The sequence below is a fragment of the Dendronephthya gigantea genome, unplaced genomic scaffold (assembly GCF_004324835.1).
Source record: "Dendronephthya gigantea isolate DGI-Jeju-01 unplaced genomic scaffold, DenGig_1.0 000016F, whole genome shotgun sequence".
NCBI lineage: Eukaryota > Metazoa > Cnidaria > Anthozoa > Malacalcyonacea > Nephtheidae > Dendronephthya > Dendronephthya gigantea.
The window spans coordinates 546084-567385 of NW_021163026.1; the positions used below are offsets into that span (position 1 = coordinate 546084).

The 21302-nt window shown below is 38.5% G+C and overlaps 4 protein-coding genes across 5 annotated transcripts; 1 reads left to right on the plus strand and 3 right to left on the minus strand.

The window, feature by feature from the left end:
• Window positions 1-1354: 1354 nt before the first annotated feature.
• LOC114520633 (acetylserotonin O-methyltransferase-like) lies at window positions 1355-7337 on the minus strand. Of its 2 annotated transcripts, none has more exons than XM_028540948.1 (3): window positions 6720-7337; window positions 5652-5927; window positions 1355-1832 (listed from the first exon to the last, which is right to left on the minus strand). In XM_028540948.1, the coding sequence occupies exons 1-3, from the start codon at window positions 7297-7299 to the stop codon at window positions 1609-1611; spliced, it is 1080 nt and encodes a 359-aa protein (XP_028396749.1). In that variant the 5' UTR covers window positions 7300-7337; the 3' UTR covers window positions 1355-1608. The 2 variants fall into 2 exon arrangements, with proteins under 2 accessions (XP_028396749.1, XP_028396748.1); XM_028540947.1 differs by lacking the exon at window positions 1355-1832 and adding an exon at window positions 4797-5277.
• Window positions 7338-9617: 2280 nt separating this feature from the next.
• Window positions 9618-12480, minus strand: LOC114520663 (acetylserotonin O-methyltransferase-like). The gene is made up of 3 exons (XM_028540984.1): window positions 11895-12480; window positions 10220-10495; window positions 9618-9841 (listed from the first exon to the last, which is right to left on the minus strand). Exons 1-3 carry the CDS (start codon window positions 11998-12000, stop codon window positions 9618-9620), a joined length of 606 nt encoding a protein of 201 aa, XP_028396785.1. The 5' UTR covers window positions 12001-12480.
• A 1301-nt stretch (window positions 12481-13781) lies between these two features.
• On the minus strand, window positions 13782-16520 carry LOC114520483 (acetylserotonin O-methyltransferase-like). Its single transcript, XM_028540762.1, has 3 exons — window positions 15839-16520; window positions 14382-14657; window positions 13782-14221 (listed from the first exon to the last, which is right to left on the minus strand). Exons 1-3 carry the CDS (start codon window positions 16464-16466, stop codon window positions 13998-14000), a joined length of 1128 nt encoding a protein of 375 aa, XP_028396563.1. The 5' UTR covers window positions 16467-16520; the 3' UTR covers window positions 13782-13997.
• A 2336-nt stretch (window positions 16521-18856) lies between these two features.
• LOC114520490 (small integral membrane protein 14-like) lies at window positions 18857-21048 on the plus strand. Its single transcript, XM_028540768.1, has 4 exons — window positions 18857-19197; window positions 19420-19468; window positions 20310-20452; window positions 20732-21048. Exons 1-4 carry the CDS (start codon window positions 19117-19119, stop codon window positions 20768-20770), a joined length of 312 nt encoding a protein of 103 aa, XP_028396569.1. The 5' UTR covers window positions 18857-19116; the 3' UTR covers window positions 20771-21048.
• The last annotated feature ends 254 nt before the right edge of the window (window positions 21049-21302 follow it).

Genomic DNA, 21302 nt, shown 5'->3' on the forward strand with positions numbered 1-21302 from the left:
GTGAACACATAATTATGATTACACAACTTACTATAAGGAGTTTTTATTCGTATTATTATGGCCATATAAAAATCGCTATAAAGGAATCACATGTATTTTGAAAATTATTGGGGGGGCTAAAGCCCCCCAGCCCCCCCCCCCCTCCGCGGTCCCTGATTCCTAGACCTTAGTAGCAGTGCTTGTAAATCTAGACAAACGTTTAACTAGTTTGTAGCGGATTAGTCAACCGGAAATTCTGAATCGTGTATTCTAAAATGTAGTCATTAGTAATTATACAACCAATTTTTAGGTCAATGGCAGAAATTGGCAAACCATGCAAAATGCGTCGAAGCCAGCTCGGACAAATATGCCACATTCCGACACCATGGTCAACCAGGCTTTTTGGCCGCCGTCAAATTCGTGCACGTTTCCGGCCGAATCCGCTGTCACAATGCCCAAGTACACAACTCGAACTGGGGATGCAATCGGAACGTTCAGTCTAACCTCGGCATCTTCTTGACCGACTGGAAAGATCACATCATATTTCCAACCAAACAGCAAGCGTTCTTTACAGAGAACGGACGATGGTACGGATTGGCTGGGTACGATGCAACCTCGCCAGAATTGGTCATGTCCAACTTTGCCAGTCCGATCTACGTGAACAGGAACCAGAGATTGAGGATTTGGTACGGCGAAGATCTGTACGACCATAGCGAGAGGGATAATCATGGCAGAGTTTGCATGAATATTTATGGTTACTTATTGTAAATAGGGGATATTTTTATGGATATTAACCAATACTAGGATGGTTTTCAAATAAGTTTAATCTCGTTGATTTTAGATCGCCTCGTCGAACACTGGTTTTAAAGTCCCAAAAATCATTATCAGATAAATTGAATCATTTTTCCATTCCTAATGTTTCAATAGACTTATGCATAATAACGTATCAAGCCGTGACGCCTGCAGGGAATTCCGGTTTTAGTAGTCACAGCGAAAAATTCAAATTTTCCCCACTGTGACTACTGTCTACTAAGACCAGAATTCCCTGCAGGTGTCACGGCTTGTTACGTCATTATGCATAAGGTCTATTAGTTGACGTTATCGAAAACGTTATCGTCTTGCCTAGCATTGATGCCCACTGTTCAAATAAGCTACCAATATATTTTAAGCTCAGTGCCTATATATGAAAATTTGTAAATAAATCAGGTTTACGAAATCAACATGCACCTATGGCGTATATTGCATATCTCATAGCTGAGTGTTTTGTGAACTGTATATACTTTACTATATAAGACGTTTGGTATCAAGAAATGGTGTAGAGTACTAAGTGTAGCAAATACATAGTGTAACTAGCTATAAAAATCTAATATAAAAGGTTTTGTGGTTTTATTAAATTTGAATTATCTGCATTATTTGAAGTATGAATATATTTTTTGAAAAAATCTGATTTGTTTATGAACAAGAGAAAAATCAATCCCATAGTAACAAATCAATCCTATATAGAATAAATCAATTCAATACAATTCAATTTTCATACAACACATGATTTTAAAATGTTATTGAATAATGGATGTTAGACATCCTGTATGGCATGAGATCCCGCGTTAAGTTCGTCGCCCAAAACGAGGTTCATGGCTTCCTTGCAAACACCGCACCGGCAAGATTGGGGATTGGGCTTGGTCGACATTGAATTTCAACGAAGCCATGTTTGGTCAGCAGCTGTCCATGCTCTTTCCCAGACCTCTCACGACAACCAGGGCAAATGGAATGCATAAGCATACTTTGGGAAACGTCCAAGGGAGGTCCCCGCATGTCGTCATCAGGGATAAATGCACCAATCAAAATACCTCCACCTAAAGATTAAGGTATGTTAATAGAGTTGTTAATGGGATCACTCTTCCCTAATTACGTTTCGTCGTAATGACTGGGCAGAGAAAAAGTGTGCAATTTTTGTACTATGGTACGCATGGAAATTACTGCCCTTTCCTGTAAGAAGTACCCTCCAAAGAGCCCTTTTTTGTGGACGTCTAAAATGGTGCCATTCATTAAAATACCCCACCCTGATGTAGTTAGTTACAATGAGAAGTTTTATACAACTGGCCCCAGATACTTAGCAAGGCCAACTGCCGGAATATTTATACAAACGGACCACAAAAATTTGCATTTTATATAGAACAAAATTACCAGAAGGTAGACTCGCGTAAACTTTACTCAGCAGGAAATCTATTTTCTCCTCGTCCCAGCTGTGAAGTATTTGAACCAAACTGTAAAGATCTGCTGGTGGCAGTTCATCCTTGAAGAAATCTCCCGCCACAAATGTGACCTTGTCTCGGTTAGGACACTTTTCGGCAGATGGTCGGAAATGGTCGGCGATGTCGACGACCTCTTGAAGTTCGAAAACAGTCGACTTCATCTTTGGGTAGGCTTTCACAGCAGCATAGGACAATGTTCCACCAGAACCTATGTTTAGAACAAGTACCATTGCTTTTTTCGATTTGGTCCGATTTCGGACGTTTTACTAATTTAGTCCACTCTGCGATTTACTAATTTTGAGCCTGTTAACATCAATCTCATACCCAGAACATGCGCGATCCTTGGGGGAAGGAACGACGAAGGACATGAGCCCGGTTACCGAGATTTAATGAAGCGTAAATTGGACTTAAAAGGTATTTGACGTAAAAGGTATTGAAATGATAACACGATTCTGGTAGTCGTGTAATCATCCTAACAATAACATGTGATTGTTCTGTTTCAAAGACTTTCTTCAATACCTCAAATTTCTTTGTTCATTTCTTTCTAGTACATTAAATTTTTTTTTCATTTTAAAAAATATAAAAATATTTTAATGACATATATATTGCAAGCCAAGTTGCTCCGAGTGAAAAAAGTCTAGTAGAAGTCTTCAAACACTATAGTTACCCAGACTTTCCAGACCAAACACCAGCCAATTGTCTTTATAAGACAATGCCAATGGACCCCTTTTGTTAGCTCAGGGTAAAACCCTAATTAGTAAAACTTTTCGTTTAATTCTCGCGTTCTTCATATATTTTTTTTTGAGAAAAAATATTCAGGATCGATTACGGAAACATTTAAGTTTGCATCTCTGCATGGAAATTTTTAAAACAGGATAAATCGTGATTTTCAATGTACTAGACCATCTTAAATCTCGGTAACCGGGCTCATTTGAACAGCTCCTTAGTCCAGTCCGCGTTTTACCATATGCCGGGCAATTTCATTGAATAAACAAATTTGAATTTGTTTCAACAGGAAATGAGGAATTAAAATATTCTGCATTGACAATCTCATTGCAATCTTGTAACTCTGCATTGCAATCAACAGACAAAATGAAAAATGGAAGCAAACTGAATTACTCGATACTTTTGGACGCTTCTATATACTACCGCGATTGCAAGGTCGTTTTAAAATGGTGATTTGTAGCGGAAAATAATAGAGGATCACATGACACGTATTGAACTCAAATTCCGATCGCGATCTGCATGACTTCAGCATAGACAAGACAACAGTTAAAAATTCACTGGGCCTTGTTTGAGTATGTTGAGTACTTTCCTAGCTTTAATGGTCTAAAAGCGGATTAATTAAAAGCGGACTAACTTATCGATTACATTTAACCGTGGCTGTGCAGTGTAGTACACAGATGACAACTTAAAAACTTAAATTTTCAAGGATTTCGGCATTCGAACTTGAAGCGTTTGTTGTTATTCGGCAACGAATATAAACAATTTGGTCATGCGTATCTGTAACCAAATAAAGGCGAACGAGACTATATATTTCAGTTCAAAATTTCTCAAAATTAAACATAAGCTAAGGGGCCATAACCTCTCTTAGATTATGACGTTTGCCTCTCATAGATTATGACGTATGTTTGTTTACCTCCAAGATCACAAAGGTGACTGAATCTGGAAAGGTCGAAGGGACCAAGAACGGTGGGTAAGGACACCGTCATAAGAGCATGCATCGCCTCTCCAAACTCGATCAATTGATCCTTAGTTTTGTACAGATCTTCAAAAGTTTCTTTTGATGATGTCTTAAATGTTCCCTCTGGGTCACGTTGATTTCCTTCTTGTTTAATTATATTTTCAAAATTTGCCGCATGTTTAATACAAATCCTCGAATTAAGTAGAGCGAATGAATACAGTGACTCTGGACTGTTTGCGAGAAGATATCGCTTGGTGTATTCCGAGTTTGAATAGCGAGCATTCACGATTTCTCCGTTCGGTATTTCCTTCACAAGAAGGTCCACGCTGGTGCAAATGTCCAGTAAAATTGTAGTGGCAGTCTCGTCGAGGGTCAAATCTTTTGCTGTCTGCTGAGCGGTTCGTCCTTCGTCGCTCTTCTTAAGGTATTCAAATACTCCATTATTCAGTGCGGCGAAAAAACCATAAGACACTCGGTAGCTACCAATGAGGTCGAGAACGTGTTTCACGTTTGATGCAGAGGCAATATGGGATTCCATTTCTTTTAAAACTTGACAGTGTCTGCAGACTGCAATGTTGCAAACTGGGCCGCGCGATATTTTCTACGGAAATACCAATCTCGTTCTCCAAACCACTCTGGCGAGCAAACAAAGGCCCTGGGATTATCGAAATCAGAAAAGATTCTGATTGGTCGTTCAGGCCGTTGGAATTTTCTAGTACAATAAAAACCGTTACACATCTTACACATTTAGTAATTTTACAGATTAGTCTCTAGTCCTCTTTTGCGAGCTTTGCATGCTCAGGATGACTGACGAGAATTCAACCAGTGAACTGTGAATAAACCTGGAATTAAACCTGGAACTTTTTTTTGAACTGTAATTAAATCTGGAACTAAACCAGGAACAAAAATTCTGATAACTAAACGGTAAAAGTTTTTATGAATTCTGATAACTAAACGATAAAAGTTATTATGAATTCTGATAACAAAACGATAAAAGTTATAATGAACAATAAATGTTTAGGTACGATTTACTCGGCCATTCCCTATTTCACCTAGCATTAAATGTTATTGAATAATGGATGTTAGATATCCTGCATGACATGAGATTCCCCGTTAAGTTCGTCGCCGAAAACGAGGTTCATGGCTTCGTTGCAAACACCGCACCGGCAAGATATGGGATCCCACTTTGTCGACATTGAATTTCAACGAAGCCATGTTTGGTCAGCAGCTGTTCATGCTCTTTCCCAGACCTCTCACGACCGCCAGGGCAAATAGAAAGCGTTAGCATACTGTGGGAAACGTCCAAGGAAGAACCCCGCATGTCGTCATCAGGGAGAAATGCACCAATCAAAATACCTCCGCCTAAAGATTAAGGTATGTTAATAGAGTTGTTAGGTATTACAGTAGCCTGAGAATCACTCTGTCTATGTACCTGCATCGTTTATAAGATTGGTATGAAATAGACGCGACAGAGTGATGGCAGACAAGCCAATTCATATCCTGTTTATTATCTGTGGGTCCTTTAGCACGAATGGCCGACTTAGGCAATACATAGGGGGTTGTTAATATTTATATATATTCATGCATTTCTGCTCAGACTGCCCTAGGAAAAGTCTCCAGGTACAGTACAAACGTCCTTTGTGTATATCATTGATCAAATTTCGAGCTATCTGCCGGCGTTCCATCTACCAGCATTTTTTAACAACCGGACCGCAAAAAATTCAAAAAAGAATTACCAGAAGGTAGACTCGCGTAAACTTTACTCAGCAGGAGATCGATTTTCTCCTCGTCCCAGCTGTGAAGTATTTGAACCAAACTGTAAAGATCTGCTGGTGGCAGGTCATCCTTGAAGAAATCTCCCGCCACAAATGTGACCTTGTCTCGGTTAGGACACTCTTCGGCAGATGGTCGGAAATGGTCGGCGATGTCGACGACTCGTTGAAGTTCGAAGACAGTCGACTTCATCTTTGGGTAGGCTTTCACAGCAGCGTAGGACAATGTTCCACCAGAACCTATGTTTAAACAAGTACCATTGCGTAATTAATTTACACTCAATAGAAGATTTCCGAACAAATTCGACTAATCAATTTCCTTTATCTTATGGAGCATTGGGCCATCTCAATTTGAATTTGTTTCTTGTGCGACCCTGGTCGATCAATGCACTATATTGCTGCGATGTAAACTAATTTTAAAATGGCGATTTGTAGTAGAAATTGAAATAATAGAAGATCACATTAAGCAACCCAAATCCTGCCAATTCAGTCGGATCTCGCGATATGACTTCAGGTAGACTAGAGACCACAGTTATAACAAAAAGGTCTTGCTTAATATGATCAGACAAAGTGTCTCTCTGCATGCTTGTCATAATATTGCTCCAAAAGGCAAAACCGACCTTATTCATATAACAAATACATTAGATTTTGTCGGTAAGTAGTACTCGGTTGAATTTAATAAAACCTAATTGTTGAGAAAACATATTGGAAATGAGTTGCAGCGGTTGAGCGGTTAACAGAATATAAGTATAGTTTTGAACTCTGGACATATACATGGGACTTTTTTTATAAAATATTTGACCGCATGGAATTATTATTGTTACGCTGTCTTAAATTTCAAGGATTTCGGCAGTCGCACTTGAAGTGCTAGATGCAATCGTTTCTTGTTGTTCGATAACGGATATCAACAGCTTGGTCGCGCTTATTTGACCAAAAATACGAGGTGATATGAATAGAGAACCCCGCGTTAAATTTCTCAAAACATTTGCCACACTTTAAAGCCTCTTAAGATTATGTTATGATGAATGTTACCTCCAAGATCACAAAGATGGTTGAATCTGGAAAGGTCGAAGGGACCAAGTACGGTGGGTAAGGACACCGTCATAAGAGCATGCATCGCTTCTCCAAACGCGACCATTTTATCCTTAGTTTTGTACAAATTTTCGAAGGGTTCTTTTGACGACAGCTCAAGTACTTGCTCCGTGTTCTGTTGATTTGCCCCTTCTTTTATGACGTGTTCCGCGAAATTTACGATATGTTTTGTGCCGAGTCGCGACATAAGTATAGCGAATGAATACAGCGACTCTGGACTGTTTGCGAGAAGATATCGTTTGGTGTGTTCCGAGTTTGAATAGCGGGCATTCACCATTTCTCCGTTCGGTATTTCCTTCACAAGAAGGTCCACGCTGGTGCAAGTGTCGAGTAAAACTGTAGTGGCAGTCTCGTCGAGGGTCAAATCTTTTGCTGTCTGTTCAGCCGTTCGTCCCTCATCGCTCTTCTCAAGATTTTCAAAAATTCCATGATTCAGAGCAGCAAACATAGCATAGGACATTCGGTAGCCACCAAGGAGGTTGAGAACATGTTCGATGCTAGGCACAGAATTCGCCGCCATATTTAAGTCAAGTGCAAATTTTCGAAAAATGGAAAGTCTCTGAACTATGCATGCAACATGTAATGAAAATCTATGACGTCAATAACTAAGGGCTACTTGGTTGCAAGGGTTTTTATCCGTGAAAATACTTTCGTGCATGAAAGGGGCCAATATATGCAGTAGTGTACGTATATGTAATAGTCTACACCACAAAACGTATTGGTGTTTATGAAGTTTCAACCCGAAAATCTAACCACTGGCCCACAATTGTGCATTTCTGTATTGCTATCAGAGAGATAACTATACTGCATAACTTTAAAAACTGAAGTTCAATTTCTCTTCTGAATACGACGTATTCTGCAATCTTTTGGCGGTTCATCACACACAACTGACAGCTGTGAAGTGGTCATTTAATTTTTGAGGTTTAAAGCATAAAAGGTTATTAATTCAGACGAATCGTTTTTGCCGTGTGCAAGCTTAAAATCTTTTGTGCAAGACATATTTGTTGAGTATTTGAAAACATTTTTCTCGCCAAGTTTGAAGCTTTTAAGTATTGAGAATGGCATCTTACCAAAGTCTTAACAATTTCCGGGGTGGAACTATAGTATAATTATATTAAATAGTTATATAATAAATAGATTAAGCTTCATCTTTTTTATCCAGGATTTAGATAAAACGAATGTCTGGAATCTTGGTCGACTCTACAAAGTTTACTTCTGCTTTTCTAGAGAACAGACGTTGTTGATTTACTTTTTCCTTGCTTATTTGTAACTGCTTATCATCTCTTTATTTATGCACATGTTTTGAAAAATCAACCAAGATAGCGGCAATTGTAAACCAACCAATTTCATGCACCTAGCATTTAATAATGGATGTTGACAATGGAAGTTCGTCGCCGAAAACGAGGCTTATGGCTTCCTTGCAAACACCGCAACGGCAAGATGCATGGGGGTTCCCAGATGAATGTTACCTCCAAGATCACAAAGATGGTTGAATCTGGAATGGTCGAAGGGGCCAAGTACAGTGGGTAAGGACACCGTCATAAAGCCGGTTTTCCACTAGCGATATTTTTCGCGCGAAGCGACATTTTACTTTTGTTTCAGAGCTCTCAACTGCAACCATCTGGAACAAATTGCTCGAATACAAAGGAATAAAGTCGCTTCGCGCGAAAAATATCGCTAATGGAAAACCGGCTTAAGAGCATGCATCGCTTCTCCAAACGCGACCATTTTATCCTTAGTTTTGTACAAATTTTCGAAGGGTTCCTTTGACGACAGCTCAAGTACTTGCTCCGTGTTCTGTTGATTTGCCCCTTCTTTTATGACGTGTTCCGCGAAATTTACGATATGTTTTGTGCCGATTCGCGACATAAGTATGGCGAATGAATACAGCGACTCTGGACTGTTTGCGAGAAGATATCGTTTGGTGTGTTCCGAGTTTGAATAGCGAGCATTCACCATTTCTCCGTTCGGTATTTCCTTCACAAGAAGGTCCACGGTTCGTCCTTCGTCGCTCTTCTTAAGGTATTCAAATACTCCATTATTCAGTGCGGCGAAAAAACTATAAAGCACTCGGTAGCTACCAATGAGGTCGAGAACGTGTTTCACGTTTGATGCAGAGGCAATATGGGATTCCATTTCTTTTAAAACTTGACTGTGTCTGCAGACTGCAATGTTGCAAACTGAGCCTCACGATATTTTCTACGGAAATACCAATCTCGTTCTGCAAACCACTCTGGCGAGGAAACAAAACAAACAAGTAGTCTCTAGTCCTCTTTTGCGAGCTTTGCATGCTCAGAATGATTGACGAGAATTCAACTAGTGAACTGTAAATAAGCCTGGAATTAAACGGAAATGCCAATCTCGTTCTCCAAACCACTCTGTCGAGCAAACAAAGGCCCTGGGATTATCGAAATTAGAAATGATTCTGATTGGTCGTTCATGCCGTTGGAATTTTCTAGTACAATAAAAACCGTTACAAATTTAGTAATTTTACTGATTAGTCTCTAGTCCTCTTTTGCGAGCTTTGCATGCTCAGGATGACTGACGAGAATTGAACCAGTGAACTATAAATAAACCTGAAATTAAACCTGGAACTTTTTCTGAACTCTAATTAAATCTGGAATTAAACCTGCAACAAAAATTCTGATAACTAAACGATAAAAGTTATTATGAATTCTGATAACTAAACGATAAAAGTTATTATGAACAAGAAATGTTTAGGTACGATCTACTCGGCCATTCCCTATTTCACCTAGCGTTACATGTTATTGAAAAATGGATGTTAGATATTCTGCATGGGATGACATCCCCCGTTAAGTTCGTCGCCGAAAACGAGGTTCATGGCTTTGTTGCAAACACCGCACCGGCAAGATGTGGGATCCCACTTTGTCGACATTGAATTTCAACGAAGCCATGTTTGGTCAGCAGCTGTTCATGCTCTTTCCCAGACCTCTCACGACCGCCAGGGCAAACAGAAAGCATGAGCATACTGTAGGAAACGTCCAAGGAAGAACCCCGCATGTCGTCGTCAGGGATAAATGCACCAATCAAAATACCTCCGCCTAAAGATTAAGGTATGTTAATAGAGTTGTTAGGTATTACAGTAGCCTGAGAATCACTCTGTCCTAACTACAATACATCGTTTATAAGATTGGTATGAAATAGACGCGACAGAGTGATGGCAGACAAGCCAATCCATATCGTGTTTATTATCTGGGTCCTTTAGCACGAATGGCCGACTTAGGCGATACATAGGGGGTTGTTTATATTTATATTATATTCATGCATTTCTGCCCAGACTGCTCTAGGAAAAGTCTCCAGGTACAGAACAAACGTCCTTCGTGTATGTCATTGATCAAATTTCGAGCTATCAGCCAGCGTTCCATCTACCGGCATTTTTTTAACCAACTGCACCGCAAAAAAATTAGAAAAAAAATTACCAGAAGGTAGACTCACGTAAACTTTACTCAGTAGGAGATCGATTTTCTCCTCGTCCCAGCTGTGAAGTATTTGAACCAAACTGTAAAGATCTGCTAGTGGCAGGTCATCCTTGAAGAAATCTCCCGCCACAAATGTGACCTTGTCTCGGTTAGGACACTCTTCGGCAGATGGTCGGAAATGGTCGGCGATGTCGACGACTTGTTGAAGTTCGAAGACAGTCGATTTCATCTTTGGGTAGGATTTCACAGCAGCGTAGGACAATGTTCCACCAGAACCTATGCTTAAAACAAGCACCATTGCTAGAAATTAGGGACAAGTTGAGGTTGGTGGTACGCATGCGTAATTAATTTACACTCAATAGAAGATTTTCGAAAAAATTCGACTAATCAATTTCCTTTATTTTATGGAGCATTGGGCCATCTCAATTTGAATTTGTTTCTTGTGCGACCCCAGTCGGTCAATGCACTATATCGCTGCGACTGTAAACTAATTTTAAAATGGCGATTTGTAGTAGGAATTGAAATAATAGAAGATCACATGAAGTAACCCAAATTCTGCCAATTCAATCGGATCTTGCGATTTGACATCAGGTAGACTAAAGACTACAGTTATAACAAAAAGATCTTGCTTAATATGGCGACAAAGTGTCTCTCTGCTTGTCGTACTATTGCATGGTCCAAAAGCAAAAACGACCTTATTCATATAACAAATGCATTGGATTTTGTCGGCGAGTGGTACTCGGTTGAATTTGATATAACTTAATCATTGAGAAAATATATCGGAAACGAGTCGTGGCGGTTAATAGAATATAAGTATAGTTTTGAACTCTGGACTTATACATGGGACTTTTTTATAAAATATTTGACTGCATGGAATTATTATTGTTACGCTATCTTAAATTTCAAGGATTTCAGCAATCGCACTTGAAGTGCTAGCACAGATTACCCAGATGTTTCACTTCTGATTAAAAAAGCGTAAGCGCTTGCTCAGCAAGTGACTAGAGGCATTCACCCCCCAGAAATTTCAAAATGGAGCCGAACTATTTTATACATGAAAAATAAACTCCTCTCATTTGCTAGAGCAATGGACTGTGAGGTTAAAATTGTGTCTGAATCCATCATCATCTATACGCGTTTTGGAAAAGTGAGTTAAGAGTACCTCGTTTTCAATATTGTACGAGTGTTTTATCTTTTTTCGATTGTCGTAGGAGCGGAAATGTAGAAATCCCTGTTCGACGTTATATTTTCAAACATATTTCATATAAAAAGTGTGTGAATATCTTCACATTGAATGGCATTTCCTGTAAAAACCAATAAATGTACATATATTCCGCTTCATTTGAACACATCGTGCAGTTTTTCACTTCAATTCAGTTCGGCTCCATTTTGAAATAAGCATTTCGGGGGGGGGGGTGAATGCCTCTAGGCACTTGCTAAGCATGCGCAGCAAGCGATGCGCAGTGACGAATCGCTTACGCTTTTTAGTCAGAAGCGAGACATCTGGGTATTAATCTGTGGTGCTAATTCGTGCTGTTCGATAACGGATATCAACAGCTTGGTCGGGCGTATTTAACCAAAAACATGAGGTGATATGAATAGAAAACCCCGCGTTAAATTTCTCAAAACATATGCCACACTTTAAAGCCTCTTAAGAATATGTTATGATGAATGTTACCTCCAAGATCACAAAGATGGTTGAATCTGGAAAGGTCGAAGGGGCCAAGTACGGTGGGTAAGGACACCGTCATAAGAGCATGCATCGCTTCTCCAAACGCGATCATTTTATCCTTAGTTTTGCACAAATTTTCGAAGGGTTCTTTTGACGACAGCTCAAGTACTTGCTCCGTGTTCTGTTGATTTTCCCCTTCTTTTATGACGTGTTCCGCAAAATTTACGATATGTTTTGTGCCGATTCAAGACATAAGTATAGCGAATGAATACAGCGACTCTGGACTGTTTGCGAGAAGATATCGTTTGGTGTGTTCCGAGTTTGAATAGCGAGCATTCACCATTTCTCCGTTCGGTATATCCTTCACGAGAAGGTCCACGCTGGTGCAAGTGTCGAGTAAAACTGTGGTGGCAGTCTCGTCGAGGGTCAAATCTTTTGCTGTCTGTTCAGCCGTTCGTCCCTCATCGCTCTTCTCAAGATATTCAAAGATTCCATGATTCAGAGCAGCAAACATAGCAAAGGACATTCGGTAGCCACCAAGGAGGTTAAGAACATGTTCGATGCTAGGCACAGAATTCGCCGCCATATTTAAGTCAAGTGCAAATTTTCGAAAAATGGAAAGTCTCTGAACTATGCAGCATATAATGAAAATCTATGACGTCAATAGCTAAGGGCTTCTTGGTTGCAAGGGTTTTTATCCGTGAAAATACTTTCGTGCATGAAAGGGGCCAATATATGCAGTGGTGTACGTATATGTAATAGTCTACACCACAAAACTTATTGGTGTTTATGAAGTTTCAAGCCGAAAATCTAATCACTGGCCCACAATTGAGCATTTCTGTATCGCTATCACAGAGATAACTATACTGCATAACTTTAAAAACTGAAGTTCAATTTCTCTTCTGAATACGTATTCTGCAATCTTTTGGCGGTTCATCATACACATCTGACAGCTGTGAAGTGGTCATTTAATTTTTGAGGTTTAAAGCAAACACATGCAAAGTTATTAATTCAGACGATTCGTTTTTACCGTGTGCAAGCTTAAAATCTTTTGTGCAAGACATGTTTTGTTGAGTAATTGAAAAAATTTTTCTCGCCAAGTTTGAAGCTTTTAAGTATTGAGAATTGCGTCTTAGCAAAGTCTTGACAATTTCCGGGGTGGAACTATAGTAATTATGTTAAATAGTTCCATAATAAATAGATTAAGTTTGATCTTTTTTATCCAGACATTTCACCCAGCATTTAATGTTATTGAATAATGGATGTTGACATTGGAAGTTCATCGCCGAAAACGAGGCTCATGCATGGCTTCCTTGCAAACACCGCACCGGTAAGATGCATGGGGGTTCCCAGATGAATGTTACCTCCAAGATCACAAAGATGGTTGAATCTGGAAAGGTCGAAGGGACCAAGTACGGTGGGTAAGGACACCGTCATAAGAGCATGGATCGCTTTTCCATGGACTTTTATCCGAGAAAATACTTTCGTGGAAGGGCCCAATATATGTAACCGCAGAATTGATTGGTGCTATGAAGTTTTCAAACCGAGTATCCAATCATGCACTGTTTCACAACTGTGCATTTCTGTATCGCCATCATAGAGAAAACTACTGAATAAATTTAAAAAGTTTAATTTTTCTTCTGTATACGTCTTCTGCAATCTTTTGACAGCTCGTCATACACATCTGACAGCTGTGAAGTCGTCATTTCGGGGCTTAAAGTTGCACTCTTCGCATTATCGTGCTTTGACTGTTCTCAGTCGTGCGCAGTAAATTTAGCTGCAATTAATTAAAATGGAAACCAGCCAAAACCAGCGTTTATATGTTTTTATTTCTTTATAAATGATTTTTTCATCCAAATAAAGAGAGTAAAAATTCAATTTGAGTGAGTAAAAATTCAATTTTTCAGCTAACCCTGTGTTAAATTTTATTCCACTGTTTCCGTTTAATGGCTTATGAACCGGACGGTCCAGAAAATATTTATGGAAAAATATATTCAACTTTGTAAACAAGTGATTGAAAGTTTTAACTCAGGCTTGGTTAAGCTAAGCGGCTTTTGAACCATCGGCCCCTGAAAGATACATCTGTATTGAAAATGAGGATTATGATTGTTATGGTTTCCTTGCAAACACTCCACCGAGAAGACAAGGAACTGGGTTCTGGTGGCACTGGACATCAGCGAAGCCATGCTTGGTCAGCAGCTGCTCATACTCTTTCCCAGATCTCTCACGACCCCCAGAGCAAATAGAAAGCATGGTGATGCTGTTGGAAACGTTCAGGGCTGGTCCACGCTTGTCGTCATCAAGGATTACGCCGCCAATCAGAATACCTCCGCCTGGATAAGAAAATGTCGAGACGATTAGACGAGATAACAAAAAACAGCTCAAAATATCTGCAAATCTAGAATTGGGGATGATAATCTTTTCTGTTATTTGTCATTCTGTCATTCAGCGGTTTTTTTTTAGAGAAGATTGTATCGGAATTAATGTTTTTACCAGAAGGAAGACTTGCGTAAACTTTGCCCAAGAGCAAATCTATTTTCTCCTCGTCCCAGTCATGAATTATTTGGACCAAACTGTAAAGATCAGCTGGTGGCAGGTCATCCTTGAAGAAATCTCCCGCCACAAATGAGACATTATCCCTGTTGGGACAATCTTCGGCAGATGGTCGGAAATGGTCGGCGACGTCAACAACTGATTGCAGCTCAAAAACAGTCGACCTCATGTTTGGATAGGCTTTCACAGCAGCGTAGGACAATGTGCCACCAGAACCTACGTTTTAAACAAATACATCATTGATATCTTCTGATTCATAACTAACAGACACTGAGCAGAGCAGAGAACCTTATTTCTTGCAAACCGTTTTCAAAACTTGAAAATCATTTCATTTGATTGATTTGAAGGGCACGGGCAATAAAATTTCAGTTTGTCTAAAGTGGATCAAACTCGGATTATGTAACATATCGAGTGAATGATCATTTAGTTGTGAGACGATTAATTCTTAGTTGACTAATAATTATTCATTTCATTAGAAGTCGATTATTTTAACTTTGAATAACATTGCAGTCCGAGACTATATAGATGCGATAACCACCCCCATGAACGGTGAACCCTGGGGCTTTTTACAAAGGTCTGCGGTTACCCAAAATTCAACGAAGCGTTAGACAGTCTTTCATTGATGCACATTAACCTTTATAAAAAAAGTACCAAAAATTACGGCAATACATTGAACGAAAAGACCGTTTACATGATCCGCCACCTTGGCCGAGATTTAACCAAAACGTGAGATGATTTTGTGGTATGAAAAATATTAAACTGACCAACGTTATGAAACCAAACAAGTACATGTTATATTGTTTAACGACTACACGCGACTTCGAGGATCGTGTTATATACTCGTTTGAACACAAAGTCATCTCTTGCTTCGTTAAATCTCGGCTAAGTGTAGGAACAAGTCTCTTCGATTAAGCCGGTTTTCCACTAGCGATATTTTTCGCGCGAAGCGACATTTTACTTTTGTTTCAGAGCTCTCAACTGCAACCATCTGGAACAAATTGCTCAAATACAAAGGAATAAAGTCGCTTCGCGCGAAGAATATCGCTAGTGGAAAACCAGCTTTAAACAACGCAATAACCAATGTATTGCGGTAATTTTTCGTGCGATTTCTTTTGATGAAAATGCAAATAGTTAGGAAATAGGAATGTTCTCATACATAAGTGAAAAGGCTCTCATACTGCAAAATTGCAAAGCGTAACGAGCAGTACACTCGAAGCGCCTGAGATACGATCTTTAAACCAGAGATAAAATTCCTCGTTCGAACCAGGCAAAATCATAATATTGAAGATCTAGGTTAAACATCCCGCTAAATATTCGGAGTTTTATCATCTTTGTTATCAGGTCTGTACCGTAAGTCATATTTTAGTCTTTAGATCATATCAAAATATCATGTTTACCTCCAAGATCACAAAGATGGCTAAATCCAGAGAGATCAAAAGGAGTGAGTACCGAAGGCATGGATATCTTCAACATGCTATCCATTGCATCTCCAAACTCGATCAATTTATCCCTACTCCTATAAAAGTTGTCAAAACATTTTTCAGACGACAACCCAAATGTTCGCTCCCATTGATTTGTCCCTTCTTTAAGGGTGTATTCAAAATTTGAGGTGAGTTTACAAGCATTTCTTGCCACGTGTAGGGCATATCCATAAAATGTCTCTGAACCTTTTTGGAGAAGATATCGCTTAGTTTGTTCCGAGTTTGAATAGCGGGCATTCTCCACTTTTCCGTTCGGTATATCCTTCACAAGAAGGTCCACGCTGGTGCAAGTGTCGAGTAAAACTGTAGTGGCAGTCTCGTCGAGGGTCAAATCTTTTGCTGTTTGTTCAGCCGTTCGTCCCTCATCGCTCTTCTCAATATATTCAAATACCCCATGATTCAGGGCAGCGAACATAGCATAGGACATTCGGTAGCCACCAAGGAGGTTGAGAAAATGTTCGATGCTAGGCACAGATTTCGCCGCCATATATTTTGTCAATTGCAAATTTTCAAAAAATAAGAAAGTCTTTGAACTATGCAACATATAATGAAAATTTGTGACTACGTCAATTGCCAAGGGACATGTCGCAGCTCTCGAGAGCTTTCGTCCAATTAATTGGATAATGCTTTTCTATGCTTTCTAAAGAACGAAGCTATGCTATTGGTTGAGACATAAATATATTTTAAAGTTCAGCCAATGAAAATTATTCTTGCGAGGAGCTGCGACATTACCACAGATTAACACCCAGATGTCTCACTTCTGACTCAAAAGCGTAAGCGATTCGTCACTGCGCATCGCTTTCTGCGCACGCTTAGCAAGTGACTAGAGGCATTCACCCCCCCGAAATAAAATTTCAAAATGGAGACGAACTGAATTGAAGTGAAAAACTGCACGATATGTCAAATGAGTCGGAATATATGTACATTTATTGATTTGTACAGGAAGTTCCATTCAATGTAAAGATATTCAAACACTTTTTAAAAGAAATATGTTTGAAATTATGGAGATTTCTACTGCTTATAATTTTCCGCTCCTACGACAATCGAAAAAAGATAAAACAATCGTACAATATTGAAAACGAGGTACTCTAAACTCACTTTTCCAAAGCGCGTATAGATGATGATGGATTCAGACACAAACGTAACTACACAGTCGCCTTCTCTAGCAAATAAGAGGAGGTTTTTTTTCATGTATAAAATAGTTCGGCTCCATTTTGAATTTTCGGTGGGGGGAATGCCTCTAGTCACTTGCTGAGCAAGCGCTTACGCTTTTTTAATCAGAAGTGAGACATCTGGGTAATCTGTGACATTACCCTGCCAAGGGCTGTTTATAATAACCGTGAAAACACTTTCATTGAATGAAGGGGCCAATATATTTGATAGTCTTCGAATACACCTAAACTGTTGCATCGTTCACAGCAAACTCTAATCCGAAACTCTAATCATTGGCCCACAATTGTGCATTTCTGTATCGCTATTAAAAAGAAAACTTTGAATAACTTTATTGTTGACAATCTTTTGAAAGCTCATCATACTAATCTGACAGCTGGGAAATGGCCTTGCATTTTGAGGCTTGACACAAGTGTTACGAAATGCGCATATACAATGAATGTATTTAGCAAGCTCAATATCGATGAGGAAATTACTTGGGCAACATGTCACATAAAATGACGTGTAAAGTAAATATTATTATGAATCACCCTTCGGAATCACAAAATAACTTTTCCTGTCATGAGGTGACAGCCCATGGGATTTCCTCCCAAACAATAGTACTGTCGTACAAGGTTCAAGTGTCACAACTCGACTAGTTCGACAACGCCCTTAAGTAAACAAAATACGAGAGCTGGACCGAGCTTCTAACGCCAACACTTGTATAATATACAACGTTGATTGGATAGTGTGAATCACACTACTTTGCATAGGGCGTCTTCAAGATCCACTCAAATTTTATTATAAAAGGCCAGTTTAGAAAGTCTTCAGGTCGTTGTTTTTCTTCAGTCAAAATGACTGATCAAAGGTATAAAGGCGTTATACGACCGTATCTTATTATTTATAATGTCTAGCTCTCGGCCTGTTTACAAGCACATAGAACCGTGATTCCGCAATTTTCTTCTTTTGAGTGAACATGTTGATAGTCATGAATGCTCTGAATTAGAAGCGTTTTTTTTCTGAACACCTGCAACTTATCAATTCTTCCGGATTTACTGAAAGGGTAAAATTTCTCGTGTAGACGAGCCATTAAAGTTAACGCGATTGCAATTGACGCGAACGAAATGCGACCTAAAGGGTAAGGCCGCTCAAAAAAGTAGCCTAATTGAAGCTAAACGTCTTGATTAATTAATGTTCGGATTTTCCTATAAGACTGCTTTCCCCACTTACTCGTTTTTTATACGCACGTACACGTACGGAATATTTTAAATGCTTTTAACTTTTTATTATTTAACATCTAGGTCAACTAATGCATACTAAAATATGCAGAAAACTAAGTTGCTTCGATTTATTCACTTAGTTTTTAAGGCAACAGTAAGGATTTAGACGTTCCTTCAACTTTAGCGCAAAATTGAACTTCACAAGTTTAAAGTCAGAATAGTTTTTATAATTATATATTTGATATATGTAGCTTTATAGCTTTTTTAGGACGGTTGAAAAATCGCTATCCAATAAATCCAATGGTAACTTTTATCCACCTTTCGAACAACCGACCACAGGTCTCTGCAAAGTTGGTCATCGTTACATGAAATAGTAAATTCACTTTCAAAGCAATAAAAATGTCTCTTTCGTCCTAGAAATGCACCTTTTCTCAAATGAAGATAATTATAGACATTTTATTTATAAAAATAAAATTATTTCCGGCTAACAAGTGCTATTCCTTCCCCCCTCGGGGTATGAAAATCTTCCTGGGTTTTTTCCCCGGCCATTTCAATTCTGGGGGGAGGCATTGTTTATACGTGGCGTGCTCACAACACAACACAAGCTGCCTTGAAAAAATTAACATTTATTTATAAAGAACGTTTATTTCTACCTGTGATGGGCTGAAAACCTAAAGAAGCTTTATTCGTTCTTGTCGTTGCTTCTTTTTCGAGTATCAAGAACAACCAGAAAGCTTTTTATTTGGGCAATCGTTCCGGCAAGTAGAAACGACGTAAGAATTATTCGGCTTGAGTTTTGTATTGTATAAAAATAATTCCGGTGTCATGGAAGGAGGAGACGGTGGATTTGATCCCTGTGAATGTATTTGCAGTTACGATGGGGCGATGAGGCGTTTGATTTCACTTGTAAGTCGACAGATTTTACTTTAAAGTAGTTTTTCTGTGGATATTTGAAGCCTAATCTAGCTCAGACTGCTAAGTTGTGATATTATCAAGTGATCAATGGGTTTTCTGAGAGAGAGTTAGAGCATTTAAATGTCATTACGTATTGTTTTGATGGCAATCGATACTCGCAAATTACTTAGGTAAAGTATATCGCTAAAAAAGATGTATTTTTTCACGATATAGCTACGAAGCTCGCAAAGTTATTGTACCGATAATGAATGTTTTATGGAACGTACGTATATAAATAACATTAATATTCATATTACCATTATTAAATTTTGACATTTTCCATAATTCACGTAAAATGAATATTTTGCTCACCTCTAGTATATTTCCCCTGACCCTCACGATTAGTGTCTTAAGTTTCTACCTTTAATTATCTTAATTTATCCTAACTTATAACCCCAAGGAAAAAACTCTCTGTGTATATAGAGCAGGTGTATGCACAAATTAAGATTCTTTGTACCAAAAACTGTCACGCACATTGCTTCTAATTTTAGATGCTTGTTTATCACATTCAATTATAAACTTTATCCCAATTTTAACTAGTCCCAAACTCAAAATGTGTCAGTCCACCCAAAATGTAGCCCTTTTCTTCAACCAATTTAAGTATTACCCTCATCTAACCATCTGAAAGACTTAAAGGCCTAATTTGAGCAAGTCTAACATTGCCCTAATCTTATCCTAAAAGTCTGTTAAAATAAGACTAGCATGTCATGTCGATCTGACATCTAAAAATGCTGGCCACTACTTATGTTAGATCATTTTGTTTGATGTTGTTTGTGTCTGATTAGTTGGGGATTTTAAAACTTGTTTAACTAATAGTGCCTGAAGTATTCATTTAGCCACAAAATTTTCCGATTTACTAATTTTGGGATGCTTTTTCCGGCTGTACTGATTAAAATTCCTAGTTTTAAATTTAGTTTAATAGGGGAATGGTCCATTGTGGTCACTTCTGACATTGAACATCATTGGCAAACAATGTGGGAGATTTTTAACACTAACCTGGGTCTTTAAATTTTCTCTTTTATAGTCTAATTGTACCTATATGACTTGTGTTATTTATTTGTTAGCCCCTGGTCCTCAAGGGAATGAAGGAAATGGTGGTTTTAGCATGATGGTACTCTTGATGGGTTGGTTGGTTGCTGCGGTTATATTATTCTTACTTAGACCACAGAACATGAGGCAGTCTGGAAATGAAAAACCAACAAACCAGGTGAACTAATGTGATGATACACAAATGCGGCATTAATTTTGAAAATGCTGATTTTCAGTTGAATACAGAAATATTTACTATTGGAGGACCATTGCTTGGTTGCTGTTTTTGTTTTCCATATAAATGTTTCACATTTGCCATCTTTTTTACTAAGACAACATAAAAACATAAATTTCATAGAAGCATCTGATGGACAACATTTAGGGATTAAGACAAAGCAATAGGTCTATAAATGCATTTTCAACAACGTATATGAATATTTTTTATTTTATTCTCAAGGGTCCAGGACCAACACCTCCAGCACCACCAATACAGTAAATTGACAATAGAACTATAAATTTCTGTATTCATTTATTGGCATTGTGTAATAGTATTAGCATGATGTCACAATGCTTAGGACCATGCTTAAAAATATAGTGTGTGAATATATACATATAGTTATGTACTTTATGAATATGTAGAAAATTTGTAGGTATGCCATTATGCACGTTTGTACAATGTATATTGTGTAAAAATTTGTATTTACTTTGATTTGTAATGTGAGAATATGCTTTGTTTATAGTCAAGAAATAAATATTGCAATTGGATCGTAAGAAAGAGCACAAGTTCGTATTCTGCATTTATTTGAAGTATTATTTTCTGCTGCTCTGTGATATGCCAATGGTCATATGTAGTCCAAAGGGCCCCATCACATTTGCACACAAGTATTTGATATAGAAATAATAGACGTAGAATTGTGTATTTGTTGAAAACCTCCAAAGGAAATCACAGTCGCTGCAATCATTTTAAGAAAACAGAGAGAACTCTAAGGATGACAAGGCATGCAATGTATGGAATTCATGCCTATTAT